This window comes from Cryptomeria japonica, chromosome 3, assembly GCF_030272615.1.
Source record: "Cryptomeria japonica chromosome 3, Sugi_1.0, whole genome shotgun sequence".
Taxonomy (NCBI): Eukaryota; Viridiplantae; Streptophyta; class Pinopsida; order Cupressales; family Cupressaceae; genus Cryptomeria; species Cryptomeria japonica.
In genome coordinates, this window is record NC_081407.1 from 703,243,122 (window position 1) to 703,263,735 (window position 20,614).

At 35.6% G+C, this 20,614-nt stretch overlaps 1 protein-coding gene across 1 annotated transcript in view; it reads right to left on the reverse strand.

The window, feature by feature from the left end:
- Positions 1-219: 219 nt before the first annotated feature.
- LOC131874328 (nifU-like protein 2, chloroplastic) overlaps positions 220-20,614 on the reverse strand; it is a 37,541-nt gene continuing 17,146 nt past the window's right edge. Inside the window, exon 2 of the mRNA XM_059217650.1 lies at positions 220-450. Coding sequence (XP_059073633.1) covers positions 220-450 — 231 coding nt within the window. The remainder of the gene's footprint in view (positions 451-20,614) is intronic.

Here is a 20,614-nt window from a genome sequence, read left to right on the forward strand (position 1 = left end):
TTTGTCCTCGGAGTGGGACTTCAACAAGTCTTCACTATTTTTTTCTTATGCGAGAGCTACAAACTTTAGTTATTGCACAAGAGATAAGGAATTAAGATTGACAGGCCTTTGGATGAGATCAACCTCACTAATAATCTTCTTTCCCTTGTCAAATTTTGCAATGTCTCTTGCCACTAGAACCTATTCAATCTTTCCTTCATCTTTCTCCTTCTCTCCCATTTATGCATCCTCTACCTCCTTATTACCAACCTCCTCAGCATTCTTCTCTGAATCAACATTCATCATCAGAGGATCCTGAACTGCTTCACTAGAGTCTGCAATCTGCTGACTATCATCAATATCATTTGTAGCAATAGGTTTAGTTGTTTGTACATCCGGTTTTGCAATTTTTGGTTCATCACCTTTGGATGGCATCCCAAGGACTTCTGGAATAGACTTATGAACACTTCCCTAAGATCTTTCAGGAACTACATCGTAATCATATTTTTTTATTGTTTCTCTCAAAATTTCTTGGGTCTCCTTATGAACCTCTTCATTTTTCCCAATCATTATTTTAGGTGGATGACCTAATTATAAAATGACAGAAGATCTCATTATAGATCATAGGATGGGAATAAAAATTGTCATGGTCATGAAATGTAATATCATATGTGAAGGAGATTTGGTCGATCATAGGTGATCGAATTGGGATTAAAGAAGAGGTCAAAGGCCTCCGGTATTGAGCTTAATGTTGGAATTGCACACTCCAATGAGAAATTGTAGTTGATTGAAGGTATTGTCATTGATGGAAACCTTGCAATCCTATGGTACTGGTAGACACTGGTACTGACGGATAGTTTACCGGTAGCGGCAAAGATGATTACCAGCACCCTGGCTGACAGGATTTTGTTTATTGCATTTTGTATTTAATTGTAATATCTTTTTGTAAGATGCCAAGGCAAACTGTAATAGGACTCATATATAAGTATGAGATCTTGTAGATCATTTATGTAATAGGTAGATGCAAACATGTGAATATTAAGGCAAATTTTTTAGTAAGGTTTATGGTTATTGTATGAGCTTAAACCGGTACTGAACCTAGCATAGCAGATGTTGAACTAAAGTAGTACATTATATTGGATTTACTTAATCCATTTTGTAAGTCAGTGAGACTTCCTTTTGTAATTAAGCAATGAGCTTTAGGCAGTTGGCCTTCCTGCATGTGTAGGCCCCTATTGTAAGTAATATTCATTCATTGGCCAGTGAGTAAATATTGTGGGTCACAAATCCCACCAAGGTTTATCCCACACCGGGTTTCCTCATTAAAAATATTGTGTTATGGTGTGCTTTCTATGTTGTGCTTATTGTTCTTATTTACTGCATTAATTCTTTCTTACTAGTACACTATTTTGGAATGCAATTTGTTTAATAAGATCGAAAAATCTATCAACTGGTTAGATACTGATTCACCCCCCCCTCTCAGTATCTTTGGGAATCCTAACAATTGGTATCAGAGCTTGGTCCTCTTTTCTCAAAAGCCTAATAGCTTGAGGGAGATTTTGACCAGTAAAGATGGATAACTTGAGAAAGCAATTGGAAACAACTCTTGCAGATTATGATGCAAAAAAGTTGAAGAATATCAAACTTGAAGATGATCTAAAGGCTACACAGGAAATCATTCAAGGACTTCAAGAGAATATTACTATTGCTAGAAGCAAAAGAAGAGAACTTCATCTGGAGATACAAAATGATGATGATGAAAAGGAAACTCTTAATGATCTTGTATGCAAGAAAACACGACCTTGAGGAATGAGATGCAAGATATGACTATGAGATTTTGTAAAGACATTGAAGATAGAAAGAAGAATGAAGATGACTTGGCTAGGAGAATCAATGGTGCTGGAAATGAAAAATCTAAGACTCGATCATGAAAATGATATGTTGAAGATAGATCTTATTCACTTGGAACATGATAAAACTGAACTCATGAGATAGAAGGATTTCTTGGAAAATGAGTTGGCCATTGCAAATCAACATAAGGAGAAATTCAAGAAAAGTTTAGAAGAACTTGATGACATGCTGGAAAATCAGAAACCAAATGGAGATACTAATGGACTTGGCTTTGAAGTTGGTGAAAGCTCCAGTACTGCAAACAATCATGATCACAGTAAATTGGTAAGACAACCTAATGCCTACAAATTTAATGGGAAATTCTTTAACTGTAACAAGTATGGTCATAGAGAAAATCAGTGTAGATCTAGAAACTATCAGAACACTAATACACCCACTAGTCAATGTTCTAAATGCAACAAAATTGGTCATAATTCAGAAAATTACAGAATGAATGTAAGATGTTATGTTTGTGGAAGATTTGGACACTTATCTAACCAATGCAGAACACATACTGGCATAGGATACAAAAAATCTATTCAGAAAAATAATGTAACTTTTTATGCTTGTAACAAGATTGGACATATTGCAAAATTTTGTAGAAGTAAGGTATCACCGACAAATAACAAAGGACCCAGTTTGAAAGGTAAAGAAAAGGTTGATGATGTAAAGCAAGAATTTTTAAAACAATGGATTAGAAAGATAGATCAGAATGTTAATGAAGCTATTCCTTCGCCGGTACAACAGAGTATCACTCCACCGGCAAGAGATTCTTCATCTAACTAAAAAGAAATCCCTTGGGGGTATGGCAACTAATTGAAAATCATGCTAGTTTACCCTTGGTTGATGGTAAGAAGATGAATTTCTTCCTTACCAATAGATGGGTTAAGTTTCACTTAACCCGCAGGCATTTATTATGGTAGTTGAAGGAAATGACATTATAAAGCAAGTGTTTTTCACTCTTTTTCACTCACCAAGCATTCAAATTTCCTAAGAGCGCGAAAAACCCAAGCGAATGCATCCATAGTGAGAAGTGAAGCAAAATATATCAAGCATTCAAACCTAAAGGCAGATTAAGGTATTTATCAAATGGCTTCCTCCTTTGCACCTGAATTCATTGCAAACCCTACTGTTGTTGAAGTGGTTAAACACCCTAGGCCCGTATTTAAGATCATACCTGAAATAGCAAAGCATGATGATACCCTAGGTGCATTTTCTAAAATACCCAAAGGAGTTGCTTATGCTAAAGATCCTAGGATATACATACATTGTCATATTGAGGAACTTGGTGCTAGTGAGATAATGAACATGTATAGGACTGTAATTTGTGATGAAAATGGTAATGTGAAACCGGAACACAAGATAATTGAAACCTTAGGTTTTGTGGAAATACTTAGCATTCCTGATTTTCCCGAGGAAGTTGTAAGAATTGTACTTAGCAGAGTTCATGGGGAATTCTTTTGGCTTGACTCCATCCATAAGATTACAAGAGAAGCAGTTAGGGCAGTGTCTGGCTTACCTTCCACCGGTAGTAGGCCTGATAAAACTAAAAAGGTTCCAAACAACACTGTGATGACCCTAACCGATGCAACCCATGACCGCAAATCTTTGAGAGTCAATGATGTCAAAGATATAAATTTCAGATTCATTAGCATGATATTAGGATACAAGACTACACATGCTAACAGACTAAACTCTGTTTCTAGTTTGTGTATCAAGAGTGCTTATGACATGGTGAACAGTAACACTCAGATTGACATATTTGAATGGATAAAGGATGAATTGATTGACAACCTAAAGAAAATTAAAGGTGATAAGAAAGGTACTTTCAGATTTGGTAATTTAATTGTATGCTTAATGTTATATATTACTAATGAAGTTTCCGGTATAGGTAGAAAAGAATTTGGTTTTGACATATCGGTAGGAAAACAACTTTTGGATATTTTTACCAACATGGGAGATGACAGGGAAAAGAATATAATTGAACACTTTCAAGCATTTAAGACTAGAATGAAGACTGGGGAAAGACTATCTCAAAACACAGTTGACAAATATCAGAAAGAGATATGCTTTGTTATCAAGAAAGATGAAATCTGGATGGAAGCAGTGGTTCCTAGAACTATTTGGGTGATAGAAATGGGTTATGAGGCAGATGAAAACATAATTGAAACATATGCTAAAGCCCTACTTGAAGCCCCTAAAGAACCTGAAGAGGAAATATTTGGAAATGCTGAAACCATTGAGAGAAATATACAAACCCTTAAACAAAGGAAGAAAATAGAGAAAACTATCAGAAAAGCATCAAAAGAGGTGACAGAAATCAAGGAAAACATATTGAATATCACTAGTATTAAGGAAAATGACTTGGAAGGGATACAACTAGAAGATCATCTTTCACCAGTTGGAACTTCATCTGATAGTGAAATCCCAACTGAGTTCAAGAGAGTAGAAAGGAAAAGAAAACCTATTACTACTTATCAAATTGCCATTAGTTTTATATTCAAAGTCATGCTATATATTCTAGTCAGTTAGTATTACCGAATCATGCAATCAGTACACACAGAGAAGTTGGTATGAACAGTCTAGTTGGTTACAGAAGAAAGCAGTCATAGAATGTAGTATTCATCAAGCTATTTACCGGGTATTGTTTCATGGCTACCGAGCAGTAAAGTTAACTCACCGAGTTGATATTCACCAAGTGAAATGTTTTACCAGATACATTGAACCTGGACATGCACATGAAAACGTGTTACAAGATCGAGGAACATCTAACCGTTATTACATTGGAAATTGCACTAGAAGATTGTGTATTATTGCAAGGTCAATCTAACCAATGAAATATTTTGTTTAGTTATTCATTTGAGGAATCTTTTTCTTAAGATCGAAGCAATGAATTAGATCACCACTTTAAGAGATCTATTTATACAGCATGGGAAGAGAGAAATGTATGTATGAAGGAAGACTATTACAGAGACACAGAGAGGTCACCGAGAAGGTTAACAGTGAACAGTCGAAGAACAGAGTAAACAAAAGGGATTACCGAGTTATAATATGGGTTACCGAGGTATGCTATAAGCTAGGTAATCTTATTCTGAGCACATAGAATTTGCTATAACATTTCAGATGTAAAGTTGTAGATATTTGTAATGATTTTATTGTAATATTGAGAAGTTGAAAGAGATACCTTTAACAGGGTAAAAGACTCTAACCAAGTCTATAAATTGTAAATCCTCTAACCAGGTGCAACATTTATATAGTGTTGTGAAATCCTTTAGTAAGGTAGATCTAACAGATCTTGTTACTCCTAACAAGGTAAGCTATCAGAAATAGATAAATGTAGCTCTAACCAAGCACTCTTTATTATTGCAGTAGTGAAGTTGTGGGTCCCATCCCCACCACAGTTTTTCTCTATAACCAAGAGTTTCTGCATAACCAAAATATATGTGTTATGTAGTGAATCATGTATGATTGTTACTCATTTGTTTTAACTTTATTTTATGTTACTGCACTATTTTGTTTATGCATAACAGTAAGGTTATTATTAAAGAAAAGTTTTGGAGTACTGATTCACCCCTCCCCTCTTAGTACATTAGCTTTCCATATTGGGCCTAACAATTGGTATCAGAGCTTGAATCTTGGAAAAGGGTTTAACTACCTAAAGAGAAAGATCTTATCAATGGAAGGCTACAAACAATCTTGGAGGATTGTGTATCTACAAGAAGAGTTGGATAATGCAAATCAAGTGATTGTAGACATGCAAAGGCAAATGCAAAAATCTCTGAAAGTAAGGAGAAGATTATCTGATGACTTGCAAGATTCTCAAGAGTTAGTGGAACAAATAGAGACATCATCTAAGAATAGTATATCTGAAGAGATTGAAGAAATGATTGGAATGTTGAAAGAAAAGAAAAAAGCATTGGCTAATCAACTAAAAGCAATGAAAAGGGAACATAAACATTTTAGTACACAGATGACTAAAAATCTAGATGCATTAAGGATAGCTGCGGATAAAGCAAGAGATCTACAAAGAGAAAAACAACAACTTGAAGTCTTAGTATCTGATAAGAATGATGAAATCATAAGGCTAACTGGTATTCAACAAAATATGACAAATCAACTAGGTTATGCACATCATGAAGCAATTCTAAAGAATGATGAAAATCAATCATTGAAACTTGAAGTATCAAGGTTGTCTGGTGAACTTGAAACAGAGAAGAAATCCAAAGAAACATTGGAGAAAAGTTATGAAGCATCAAAGATGTTGGATGAGCAACTGAATACAAGAAGACCCTACAAAGAAGGAGGACTCAGTTACAAAGGAAAAGAATCAACTGAGAAAGGAATTCATACTACCGAGAGAGGAGAATCATCAAAGCAAGCTAGAAACAGGAATAACATCAAAAGGAAGAAGCCTATTTTCTACTACTATGGAAATCAAGGTCATACTGCCAACATATGCCAAATCAAAAAAGGTAAGCAACCAAATATCACTAAGTCCAATGGATATTGTTACAATTGCAATAAATATGGTCACACATCTAATCAATGTAGGACAAAGTCTATTAACAACTATCAGAAGGCAAAATTCAAAGGGTTTTGTAGAAACTACAATAGATATGGACATAGTACCGAGAAGTGCTGGTCTAAGAAAAAGAACTACATGTGGTATCCGCACCGAGAAAACACTAGAGGTTACCGAACTCACACAAATCCTTACCGATAATATGCAGCAGTACCATGGGATTACAATACAAGGATATGGTGCGAATGTTGTGGAAGATATGGACATATTAGTGCCAACTATTTTATAAGGTTTGGAATGAACAACTGGAGATCATAGAGAAATCCTGGTATGGCATGTTTTCATTGTCACAAAGTTGGACATTTAGCTGGAGATTGCAAAGATCAACCTAGAAGAGACACTGAAGAGATAAAAGAAAAATTCAAGATGATTTGGAAAAAGAAGGAAATTATGTCAAATGAGGAAAGCACCTTACCTACCAAGTTAGGTGCACCTATTTCAAATTAGTCAGGAAAAGGTATGAAGGGACTGCATTCTCTAAAGGTTAAATCATAATAGTTCCTATTCTATTATGTACAAAATTCAAAATCTACATAGTTAAGATGCAATTAGTCAGTTTATAATACTTTACAGGAAACCTGTCAAGTTGGTGTATACAGGAAACCTGTCAAGTCGGTTAATAAAGGAAATTTGGTTACTCGGTTAAAACAAAAAAAGGAGTCAATCGGTAAAAGGTGAACCAAATGCATTTAATGTTTTGACCTAACTTGCACGGAGCCCGATAAGGTATTTTTGAGTACTTAAAAGTATTTTCATGATCATTTTCATTCACCAAGTGTTCGAGAAGTAGAGTAGAGCAAATCAAGGTGATCAAACTTCATTCAGAGCGAATTTTGAGGTATTTACATCAAATCTATTCACACTGTTAAGCTGGTTTCCGATCTAGTCAAATTGCTATTATCTACCAAGTGTGAAGTATCAGTTGTTTGTAAACCCTAAGGATAATTTGCTAAATCTTACCCGAAACCTACAATGGTGCCCAAGATCCAAGATCCCATAGTTGTCAAAAATGTGGAGAAGCCCTCGCTGAAATATTCTTTAACTCCCAAAGTTGCCTCTGAACCGGATGACAAAACTGCATTTTCACTCATCTCGGATCGAGTCTTGTTAGTAGAAGGTGTTAGATTCTTCACCAAATGTCGTGTTGAGGAACTCAGTCATGTCGAGATTAGTGACACATATGATGAACTTTGGACTGATGGCAAACTAGATAGAAAATTTGAGCATATCAAAATCAAGGGATTAACTAAAGCCCTAGTCTATCCCCATGTGTTCAAACCCTAGTGGGTTAAGTTTGTCTTGAGCAGAGTACATGATGATTTCATGTGGCTACAAGAGCAACCGTTCAAGATCACTAAGGAAATCATTCATCTAATCACTAGGTATCCTATCTATGATCATGCACAAGCACATGAAATGATATCACAAAAAGAGCTAATCAGTCTAACTGGAGTAGAATCTAATTACAGAGGACTGAAATTGAATAATGTCACTGATGCAGAACTCAAGTTTACAATTAGAGTAATTGGTTACTGTTTCTTCCAATTTGCAAGGGAAAACAGTGTACCATGTGCTGCAGTTGACTTGGCCTACAAAATAGTGAAGAAGGGAATGAAAGTAGATTTATGTGAAGTGCTACTGAAGAACTTGTTTGAGAACCTGAACACAATGAGGAAGCCGAAGAAGAACAACTCGACAAATACACTAAAGTTTGGTTCACTTCTTGTATGCATGTTTTTCTACTTTGAGAAGTTTTTTCCCTCAGTCAGTAAAGTAGTATGGGAGCTACACTGACCTATCACCCATCAAATCAATGACTTTATCAAGAAACTGGGAGATAACTTTAATGATATCATGAATGACTATTTCTACAAATTTCAAGAGAAGATGCGCAACAGGTACAGGATTCCACCATAGCTGGTAGAAAAATATAAGGATAATATATGTTTTGAGGTAGACACTGATTATTGTTATGTGAATGCTGTTGAAACGAGGACTCAATATTTGCCACCAATGGGTTATGAGATTGATTATGATATAACACAACAGCAAATTGATGCCTATTTATCATTGCCAAGGCATGCAACCGAACTAAGATATGGAACATATGAAGAGGTGAAGGAAAAAGTAAAAATGAGCATTGTGGTACCTAAGGCTACAAGAAAAGCTACAAAAATGATAAAGGTTTTATCTGAGAAATTCGGAGAAGAATCCTCCTCTACACCTATCAAAGGAAATCTAGCCATTACTAAAGAGGAATCAAAAGCTCAAGAGGCAGCAATAACATTAAGTATAGAGTTGCCTAAGGGTAAAGTTCTAAAAAGAAAGAAACAAGACATTTCAAAGGCCCTATCAACTCCACCAACAAAGAGACACAACACTAGAGCATCAGCTGCATCACCGAGTAAGAAACAAAAGAGTGTTACTGCACCCAAGGTAACCAAGACCTATAAGAAATCTACTCGGAGACTCATTTTGGCAAAAGAGTCTAGTGATATAGAATCTGATGATGCGAACAAATTTCAGATTGTAAAAAGCAAAAAGGTAAATATTCATAGTGTTGAAATTTTGTGCCAATCTTAAAGAATACGGTGGATTTGCAAGATTTAGATATGTTAAGTATGAGACTAGGAATAATGATGAGAAGTGACAAATTGAAGAAGCTGTCATTTGTACACTTCTAAAGTTTCGGCTAGTTCCATTAGAACTAGTAAAGTCCCTTCTGTGTGAATTATACTTACATATTGATAACAGATGGAAATATGCAATGGACTCAAAGAGACAAATAAGAGAAAGAAGTCTAGTCCATCTATTCCCTGATATGTCTGTAGCAGAAATCAAGGAGCATTTGACCACATACAATTCTAAATTTCTTGTCAAACAGAGAGCCTTAAAATTGATGAATGGGCTATACATAGATGTGGAAAATGAGACAAAAGCCAGGTGGCAGGAGATCTTCAAACAAAAGGATGTTAGTGAACAATCTCAAATTGAAATTGTTGATGTCACCGAGCAAGATCCAAATGTCACCGAGCAAGGTCCAAACCCGGCTGACACTATTCAAATTGATGAAGATGTAATGGATGAAGCAGCACCGGAGCAAGAAATGATTGAAGGCACTACCTATGCAAAACTTGTATCTAGTGAATCTATTTTAGAACAAGTTTAGCCTTATCTACCAGTGAAGCCACTTGTCTCAACAGAAGCTCCCAAGGACACAGAGCAAGGCACTGAAGGTAATAAATCTGAAGCAGCAGAAGATACAACCAAAGATAAGACATCTCAAGCACCGTTGAGCACTGCAAATGTTACAGCTAAGACCCCTAGCACCGAGACACCCAAGGACACTACAACGGCTACAAGAATTGACCAAAGTGTTGCATCTACTGAGCAACCTACCGAGGGTCAGCAAGCCTCACAAGCACTTGTCTTAGTGCAACCGACCAAAGGAAAGGAAAGGAAGGTGAGAAAGCATAGTTTCAAATTTGAGTTGTCTAAACCGATAGTGTCGCCCAATGTCGACATCTCAAAATTAAAAGGGCAAGTACTTATTGATTTTGGTGAACTATGCAAAGCAAAGGCCAAACAGGAAAAACAATTGGCTATTCAAAAGAAGAATAAAGTACTTTAGAAGGTTAAGACACTACTAATAGAAATGCTACCTTCAGCAATAGTGTCAACTGATACAGCCATCCACATTCAACTAGATGAACTCCTTACTCAAATAGAAACATCTGAAGTTGATACATCTGAGTACTTAAGCAAGCTAAAGGATAAAGAGCTTACAGCAAAAATGATTGAAGAGGTACAAAAAGCTCTCGCTATAGGAAAAGTAAAGCTTGTCAAATTCATTGCTGAGTTGTCCCCTCAACTCAAGCATATTCTTTATTTATTTCAGAAACTGTGTACATTTTCCTTATTCATTAAAGATATCAAGAATAAAACTGATGCAATTGAGAAAGAGATCACCGATCTCTCAACTAAGTTGACCACCGAGCCTAATTCAGTTTAGAATTTTTATACAAAGCTTCAACAACTCATGGCTCAACAGTTAGAACTCAGGAATGAAGAGCATAAAATCAGGATGGACATAATGACCCTTCAGACATTATTCCTTCCTCATCTCTCATCAGTACAAGAACAGATCAACAGAGCTACACACCTATCAACTACACAAGAGGGAAGCACTCTTGATGGATTAATATCACTCTTAGCTGATATTCAAGCACAAAATTCATTAATGGAAAGTGTAAAGGATTCACTCTTTGTCACCCTCACCAACGCCCAGACCAAGTATAAGTCTATTTTTGATCAGTTACTGCCTCCGGATGGAAATTAAGTTTTTGATGTTTGTCAAAAAGGGGGAGTAATATTATAATACTACATAGAGGAAAGTAATACCCGACAAAGGAGGAGTAATACTATATTTGGAGAGTGATACAGTTTTGGTAACACAGTTTTGAGTATTGTATACAAGGGGAGTATACCGGGCAGAATATACAGAGCATTCAGAGCACACAAGCACAGAACAGAACTGAACATGCAAAATTTAGAGTTATGTATAGAATAATGATAAGGGGAGTATATCTGCATATTCTATTTCATTGACTATTGTATATATTGTCAAGTGTATTCATTTTGCAAGAATATAGTTTTTGAGTTATGACTTTGAAAGTAGTTTTTCTCAAACATCTCAACTAATGTCAAAAGGGGAGATTGTTACTACTTATCAAATTGCCATTAGTTTTATATTCAAAGTCATGCTATATATTCTAGTCGGTTAGTATTACCGAATCATGCAGTCGGTACACACAGAGAAGTCAGTATGAACAGTCTGGTCGGTTACAGAAGAAAGCAGTCACAGAATGCAGTATTCACCGAGCTGTTTACCGAGTATTGTTTCATGGCTACCGAGCAGTAAAGTTAACTCACCGAGTTGATATTCACCAAGTGAAATGTTTTACCAGATACACTAAACCTGGACATGCACATGAAAACGTGTTACAAGATCGAGGCACATCTAACTGTTATTACATTGGAAATTGCACTAGAAGATTGTGTATGATTGCAAGGTCAATCTAACCAATGAAATATTTTATTTAGTTATTCATTTGAGGAATCTTTTTCATAAGATCAAAGCAATGAATTAGATCACTACTTTAAGAGATCTATTTATACAGCATGGGAAGAGAGAAATGTATGTATGTGTGTGTATGTATGAAGGAAGACTGTTACAGAGACACAAGGAGGTCACCGAGAAGGTTATCAGTGAACAGTCAAAGAACAGAGTAAATAGAAGGGTTTACCAAGTTACAATATGGGTTACCGAGGTTTGCTATAAGCTAGGTAATCTTATTCTAAGCACATATAATTTTCTATAACATTTCAGATGTAAAGTTGCAGATATTTGTAATGATTTTATTGTAATATTGAGAAGTTGAAAGAGATACCTTTAACAGGGTAAAAGACTCTAACCAAGTCTATAAATTGTAAATCCTCTAACCAGGTGCAGCATTTATATAGTGTTGTGAAATCCTTTAGTAAGGTAGATCTAACAGATCTTGTTACTCCTAACAGGGTAAGCTATCAAAAATAGCTAAATGTAGCTCTAACCGAGCACTCTTTATTATTGCAGTAGTGAAGTTGTGGGTGCCATCCCCACCGTAGTTTTTCTCTCTAACCAAGAGTTTCTATGTAACCAAAATATATGTGTTATGGAGTGAATCTTGTATGATTGTTACTCATTTGTTTTAACTTTATTTTATGTTACTGCACTATTCTATTTATGCATAACAGTAAGGTTATTATTAAAGAAAAGTTTTGGAGTACTGATTCACCCCTTCCCTCTCAGTACATTAGCTTTCCATATTGAGCCTAACAAAACCTTCACCAGTACCCTCTCCTACACCAAAGAGAACAAGAAGGAAACAACAAGTGGTAAGGCCCCCGACAAAGAAAATATCACCAAGGAAGAAGAAAGAAAAACAAGTTATTCCTCCTTTAGACAATCTTTTGAATGAAATAACGGATGATGGAAACCTGTAAAATGTCATTAAATTGTATAATACTTTTACCAATGAAGAAAAGGAAAGCATAAAAAATAGTGTCATTCTACACTTAGACATATATAAATTTTTTATAGAAGTTGTAGATGATTTACCAAGCGACTTGTATAGAAGACTAGATGCAAAGAGATTAGCCATTGTGGAACTGGATAAGAAGATAAAGATAGAAAAACTGCTTGCAATTCACCCAGTGAAATCAACAGAAGAAATTGATGAACTGATAAGTGAGGCAAATAGGACTATATTTTCCACTGGTCACCGACATGTAGCTTTAATGGCTGGCAAAGTGAATGAAATATCTTAAGAGACAACGGATAAATGTGATATCTTCTTTGTGGAGAAAGAAAAGCAAGAAGAACTTAAACGACCCAAAGCTTTCAAAGTTTACCAAAAGGATAAGGACAAAGGTAAAGGAAAGGTAGGTGGACCTCCAAGCATAAAAGTGACAGACAACTTGCCCCCACCTTCTTCTAATACTCCACCAGCACAAACTGTTGATACACCACCGGCTACTGATAATGTTGAGTTGGAATCAACACATGAGGACACCAATCCTAATTCAAAAGCGTTATATATAATGAACATTGATACACAAGAGGTAAACATTGTGGTTGATAAGGAAACCATTGAGAAGAAAGATGTGGCAACTGAGCCACCGGCTAAGGATACTGAAAGGGAAACACAAGTTGAGAATACAGTTGGAAATATTGAGATTGGGGTTGAAACACATACTGAACAATCAGTTGATCCCCTTGGTACTGGAATGGTAACTGGTGCACACACTGAAAAATCCATAGAGTTAGAAAAACTGGAAATGGACAGTTCAGAGGTTCATACTCAGAAACTGAGAGTAAATACTGAGACTTCATCAGAGAAACCAACAAAAGAAAGCACAGAGAAACATAGTGAGCTACATTCTGAGAAACATGAAGAGAAAAGGTTGAGATAGAGATAGTGCCACCGACAATTGCTGAGAAACCCATAGCTTTGCTAGTTGAGATATAGACACAAATTGACCTACTAGAGGTCAACATAAGCAAAGAGGTTACTCACACCGGTGGAATGCAGATTGTTAAGGTAGTTGGACAATCTTCTGGTTCTTCCTTAACAGAATTCAGACCGACAAATGTAACAAAGGTATTATTGGATTCCATCAAGAAAATCATAGATTGCAATGCACTTGCATATAAGGCTATTGATGATATGATTCCTTTCTTGAAATTGATTTCACCCAAGTGCAATGTGGAAAATAAGGATTCTTTTAGTCAATTAGACACATTGTCTAAGTATATCACCAGCAACTTATTGATAGTTGATCAGATTAATGAGGAGACATTCAGTGAGAAAATGAACAAGGAAAAGGAGAAATTCTTTGATGAGACAATAAATAAGTGCATGGGACACATTGATACCCTTTTACCAGCACTTAGCAAAACAATAATGGAATTTAAGGAGTTGTATAGGGATACATGCAAAACTAATGTTTTGGCAATGGATATAGACAAGAAAATCAGTGAAGCACAGAAAGAAAGAAATAATATTGCTGATAATCTCATTAGTTCACCATAACCATTATTGGTAATAGAGCATGAAATAGGAGAATTTGAAGAAAAACATGAAAAATTGGAGAAGGAAAAGGAAAGAATAAAGTTCAAGGCTAAGGAACTGAAATGCAGACTTGGTCCGAAACTTGACATCCTCATCTCTTTGAGAAAAGAGATTTCAGAGGCACTTGTTCCAGGACTGAAGACACCGGAAGAGAAAATGCACACCCTCACTAGTACAATACAAAGGACAGAAGTAGCACTGAAGGATAGTGAAAGGTTCACTTAGAGTCTAAATTTTTTATTGGTAGATCTTTTTCAGATTGTAACCAACTGGTTACAGGGATCCAGCTGAAAACTACACTCAGTTGACATTTTTGACAACCTTTCTCATTGATGCCAAAGGGGGAGTAGTAGAGATGAGAAAAATGATCATGAGAAGAGATCATCTTCTCAGGGGGAGCACACAGTTTTGGTAAGATTTTTGGACTTCAAATTTTGGATACATTTTTTGGATTTTTCTCATGGGTGTTGCCATCAATGCCAAAGGGGGAGATTGTTGGCATTGCACACTCTAATGAGAAATTGTAGGTGATTGAAGGTATTTTCATTGATGGCAAGCTTTCAATCCTATGGCACCAGCAGGCACCGACACTGACAGTCTCTACACCAACAGATAGTTTATCGATAGTGGTAAAGATGATTACCGACACCCTGGCCGACAGGATATTGTTTATTGCAGTTTGTGTTTAATTGTAATATCTTTTTGTAAGCTGACAAGGCAAATTGTAATAGGACTCATATATAAGTATGAGATCTTGTAGATCATTTATGTAATAGGCAGATGCGAACATGCGAATATTAAGGCAGATTTTGGAGTAAGGTTTATGGTTATTGTATGAGCTTAAACCGGTGCTGAACCTAACATAGCAGATGATGTACTAAAGAAGTACATTATATTGGATTTACTTAATCCATTTTGTAAGTCAGTGAGACTTCCTTTTGTAATTAAGCAGTGAGCTTTAGGCAGTTGGCCTTCCTACATGTGCAGGCCCCTATTGTAAGTAATATACATTCATTGGCCAGTGAGTGAATATTGTGGGTCACAAATCCCACAGAGGTTTTCCCCACACTAGGTTTCCTCATTAAAAATCTTGTGTTATGGTGTGCTTTTTATGTTGTGCTTATTGTTCTTATTACTTCATCAATTCTTGCTTACCAGTACACTATTTTGGAATGCAATTTGTTTAATAAGATCAGAAAATCTATCAACCAATTAGATACTGATTCACCCCCCCCCTCTCAGTATCTTTGGGAATCCTAACACTTAACCGGGACTGTTATCAGGCATGGTAGATGTTATCTCTGGCAGTTCACTCTATTAGATTGTTGTCCATTTATCTTGAGATGGTTGTTGCCTCTCTGTAGTTAGTGAGACTCTTTTGTAATGATCAGTATGCTCTAGGTAGTGTGCTTTCCTGCATGTGTAGGCTCCTCATTGTAGCACATACTTTCTACAGTAGTATCATCTAACTGTGGGTAGGCTTCCCACTGTGGTTTTTCCATTTTTGGGTTTTCCACGTACAAATCATGGTGTTATGTGGTATGGTTGCTTTGCATTGATTATCTATTTAATTGTTAAGTTGCATTGTTTACCAGTATTTGTTTCTTCTTTATCAGTACTTAATCTGGTTAAAGACTATTAAGTAGATTAAATGTTATAATCTGTTAACAATTGATTCACCCCCCCCACTCTCAGTTGTTCACCAATTATCCTAATAATTGGTATCAGATCTTTGGTCCTCTTTTGCATAAGCTTAACCACTTGAGGTAGATCCTATGGCAGGTAACACTTCTAATCCACCGACAACTATTTTCAGAAGAGAAATCTCTAAGCTTGATGGAACAAATTATGGGATATGGAAAATTCGAATAGAGACTCATCTTAGATGTCTTGGAAAGGATATTTGGGAGATCACTGAGAAATGATACACACCTTATGATTCAACATCTAGCAATCCTGCTCCTGTAGACTTGGACAAGAATATTGAGAAAGATTGCAGAGCTAGAGAAGCCCTCTTGTGTGCACTTACTCATCAATAGATCATGAGATTGACTGATAAATCATCGAAAAAGGTTATGTGGGGTAAATTGCAAACTCTGAATGAAGGTAATCCTACTATCAAAATTGCTAAACTTGATGGTTACCGAGTAAGCTATGCAAACTTGAAAATGGAAGATAATGAAGAATTGTTGTGTTTATGGAAAGAGTAAATGAGATTGTTATGGGAATTCAATGTTGTGGAGGATTTCTGGGTAAAGATGAAATAGTTAAAAAAGTATTGAGAGCCCTTCCACCGGCTTACAAGATGAAGGCAACTACAATTAATTAGTTGAGAACAATGGCAAACTCTTCATTTAACAGAGATATTCTGATTGGGAAATTATCTGCTTTTGAGCTTGAAGAATTTGGATCTTCTAGACCTGTAAAATCTGAACCTTCTTTTCATGCATCATCATCATCATCATCCACCGATAAAATTTATTGGAAATTCTTATATGCAAAAGAATTGGAAGACAAGAGGAAAGAAGATGAATTTGAGCAACTTGAAGCCTTATTTTCTAGAAGAGTACCTAAAGGCCTGACAAGAAAAAAGTATGAAGGAAAAGCACCTTTTAAATGTTTTGCATGTAATAAGATTGGTCATTTTGCATCTAGATGTCCTGAAAGGAATGCAAGGTTTGAGGAAAGAGTTAAGAAATCATTTAAGCCTAACCAAAACAGATATAGATTCAAGAAAAGTAAGCAATGCTACATAGTTGATGAGAAAGAAGTAAGTGATGACTCTAAAGATGAACCAACAATTGAATATGCTAGTAGATCCGACAATGGAAAGGAATTGGTCTTCTATGCTTTAAAGGAAGATGAACTGGAACTGGCTATCAAAAATGAAGAAAAGGCCTTGGCAGCAAAAGTTGAAGATAAGGATGAATGGGTAATTGATAGTGGATGTTCACATCATATGATTGGAGATAAAAGAAAAAATTTATCCCTGCAAGAATACAATGGCGGTCAAGTCAGATTTGGAGATGACAAAGTAGGTATGATCAGAGGTAGAGGTATTATTTCTTTGGATGGCAAGTATAACACTAATAATATCTATTATGTAGAAGGTTTAAAGCATAATCTTTTGAGTGTTGGTCAATTGGTGAACAAGGGCTTCCAACTTCAGTTTAAAGATAGAAAATGCAAAATCATTAACAAGACTAGTTTGGAGATTGCAACCGGTATTTAGACTGGAGGTAATATCTTTCACTTGAGCACTGGTAATAAGACATGTTTGATTGCTCATATTGATGAGAGTTGGTTATGGCATAAGAGGTTGTGTCATGTTAATTTTGATTGTATTGTTAAGATCAGTTCAACTAAGGCAGTTAGAGATATACCTAAGATTATGAAGCCTCATAATCTGGTATGTAAGGAATGTTAATTGGGAAAGCAAGTTAGACCTTATTTTAAGAGCATACATGATAAATATAATGATGTACTTGATTTGATTCACACTGACTTATGTGGTCCAACAAGGACTAGAAGCTTTCAAGGTGATAGGTATTTCATGTTGATTATTGATGACTATTCTAGGATGATGTGGGTGACTTTTCTTAGGGAGAAGTTTGAAGCCTTTGAGAAATTCAAGATTTTTAAAGCAAAGGTTGAAACAGAAACTGGATTGAAAATCAAATGTCTAAGATCAGATCATGGCGGTGAGTTCACTTCTCATGAATTTAGCAGTTATTGTGAGAGGAATGGAATCAGGAGACAATTATTTGCACCTAGGACTCCTCAGCATAATGGAGTAGTGGAAAGAAAGAACAGAACCATTTTGGATGCAGTAAGATCTATGATGATGGAAGCCAAATTGCCTCATATCTACTGGAGAGAAGCAGTGAGTACAACAGTCTACACATTGAACATAGTTCACATCAAAGGTGAAACCAGTGAGACCCCTTATGAATTATGGTTTGGACATACACCTACTGTTAAATATTTAAGAATTTTTGGAAGTAAATGCTATATCAAAAGATATGATTCAATTGGAAAGTTTGATCCTAGATGTGATGAAGGGATATTTCTTGGTTATTCAATTCAAAGAAAAGCATATAGATGTTATAACAAAAGATTGCAGAAAATTGTGGAGAGTGCTAATGTGAAAGTGGATGAGAAATACATAAATCATTCTATATCATATGATAGGGAATCGGTAGTGGAAATGATCATAATTGAAGCGGCAATGCCTCAACCGATACAGGAAACTGAGACAGTTACACCAGCACAATCAAAAAATTCAACTATGACTGATGATTAGAGTAGTGAACCTAAAGTTCAGAAGACACCAAGGTATGTAAGATTAAATCATTCTGAAGATCAAATTATCAGAGATAGGAACAAGGGAGTCATGACAAGAAGAAGACTGCAAAATGAAGAGGTATGTCTTATTTCTCAAATTGAACCAATATCTGTTATTGAAGCTTGTAAAGATAAACATTGGTTAAAGGCTATGGAAGATGAATTGGATCAGATAGAGAAGAATGAGACTTGGACTTTAGTTCCCCGACCTAAAAATAAGAATGTTATTGGAACTAAATGGGTTTTTAGGAATAAACTAAATGAGGATGGTCAAGTTGTAAGAAACAAGGCTAGATTGGTTTGTAAAGGATATTATTAAATGGAAGGAATTGATTATAGTGAGACATTTGCACTTGTAGCTAGAATTGAAGTTGTTAGACTATTTCTTGCCTATGCAGCTTATAAGAACTATAAGGTTTATCAAATAGATGTTAAATGTGCATTTCTGAATGGTGAACTTGAGGAAGAAGTATACATTGAGCAACCTAGTGGATTTTCCCTTGCAGATTGAAGAAATCTTTATATGGATTGAAACAAGCTCCTAGAGCTTGGTATGCAAGGTTGGATAAATATCTTTTGAAGTTTGGTTTTACTAAAGGCGGTGCTGATAGTAATTTATATTATAAGATCACTGATAATGATATTCTTATTATTGAAGTATTTGTTGATGATATCATTTTTGGAGGAGAAGATAAATTGTGCATGGAATTTGCTAACAATATGCATAATGAATTTGAAATGTCCATGATTGGTGAGATGAGATTTTTCTTAGGTTTGTGGATTACTCAAACTGACAAATGCATTTAAATATATTAAACTAAGTATCTGAGGGAATTGTTGAAGAAGTATGGTATGGATAATTCCAAATCGGTAAGTACTCCTATCGTGACAGGTGAGAAATTATCTATCAAGGATACTTCTACATTGGTAAATCCGACAAGGTATAAGTCTATGATTGGTAGTTTGTTATATTTAACTCAGAATAGACTAGATATTATGAATGCAATAATTATTGTTTCAAGATATCAAAGTAATTCTAAAGAAAATCATGAATATGCAGTAAAGAGGATATTTCGGTATTTGCAAGGAACAATAGAATATGGTTTATGGTATTCAAAAAATGATGATTTCACTTTATGTGCATATACTGACTCAGATTGGGTAGGAGATACTGATGACAGGAAGAGAACTTTTGATGGAGCTTTCTTTCTTCGAAAGAATTTGGTTTCATGAATCAGTAAAATAAAGTCATGCATTTCTTTATCTACTACAGAAGCTGAGTATGTTGTAGTAGCAACTTATTGCACTCAAGTCTTGTCGATGAAGCAAATGTTGAAGGATATCAGGGTAAATTATAGTGAACCAGTAGTTATCTACTATGATAACTCTGCAGCTATTGACATGTCTAAATATCAAATTGTTACCGAAAGTCAAATTGTTTTATGTTAACATTAAAGAACAGATTGTGGATATATTCACTAAACCACTATCTAAGGAATCATTTGAGTATTTGAGGGACAGGTTAGGGGTTTCTGCCCCTCTGACAGAGACTTGATTGATGCAGTTTGTCATTGTCTAACATGCATTATTAGAGATATTATTCATTCTAGCACTGATGAGTGGTGCTACTACTCAGGGGGAGTAGTCAGCTTTGAGATACAGAGGTTTATATTCTTTCTTTGATATTTTTGTCAGATTTCTAGCATTGATGTCAAAGGGGGAGAGATAAGTGATGTGAAAAATAATAATTCAGATTCTTACAGAGATATCATTCACAGGGGGAGAGCTATTGATATTTAGGAGATTGTTCGTTGTCTTCCACAGGGGGAGAGCTATTGATATTTAGGAGATTGTTCATTGTCTTCCACAGGGGGAGACTTGTTTAGCGTTTCTTGGTACTTAGGTGTTTTTCACATCTAGTGTTTCCACCAATGCCAAAGGGGGGATTTTTGCTATTATGAATGAATTGATTATGTGTTGTATTGATGTTTTGTCATTTATGTCAACACTAGTTGTTATTGTTGGTTACTAGCAGATAGGTTTTGGTTACCAGTAGAAGATCTAGTGTTACCGACAGAAGAGACTATCTGTTGGACACTTTTGGGATGATTGGATAAATCTAGTATGTTTGATTTCATGTGTTACA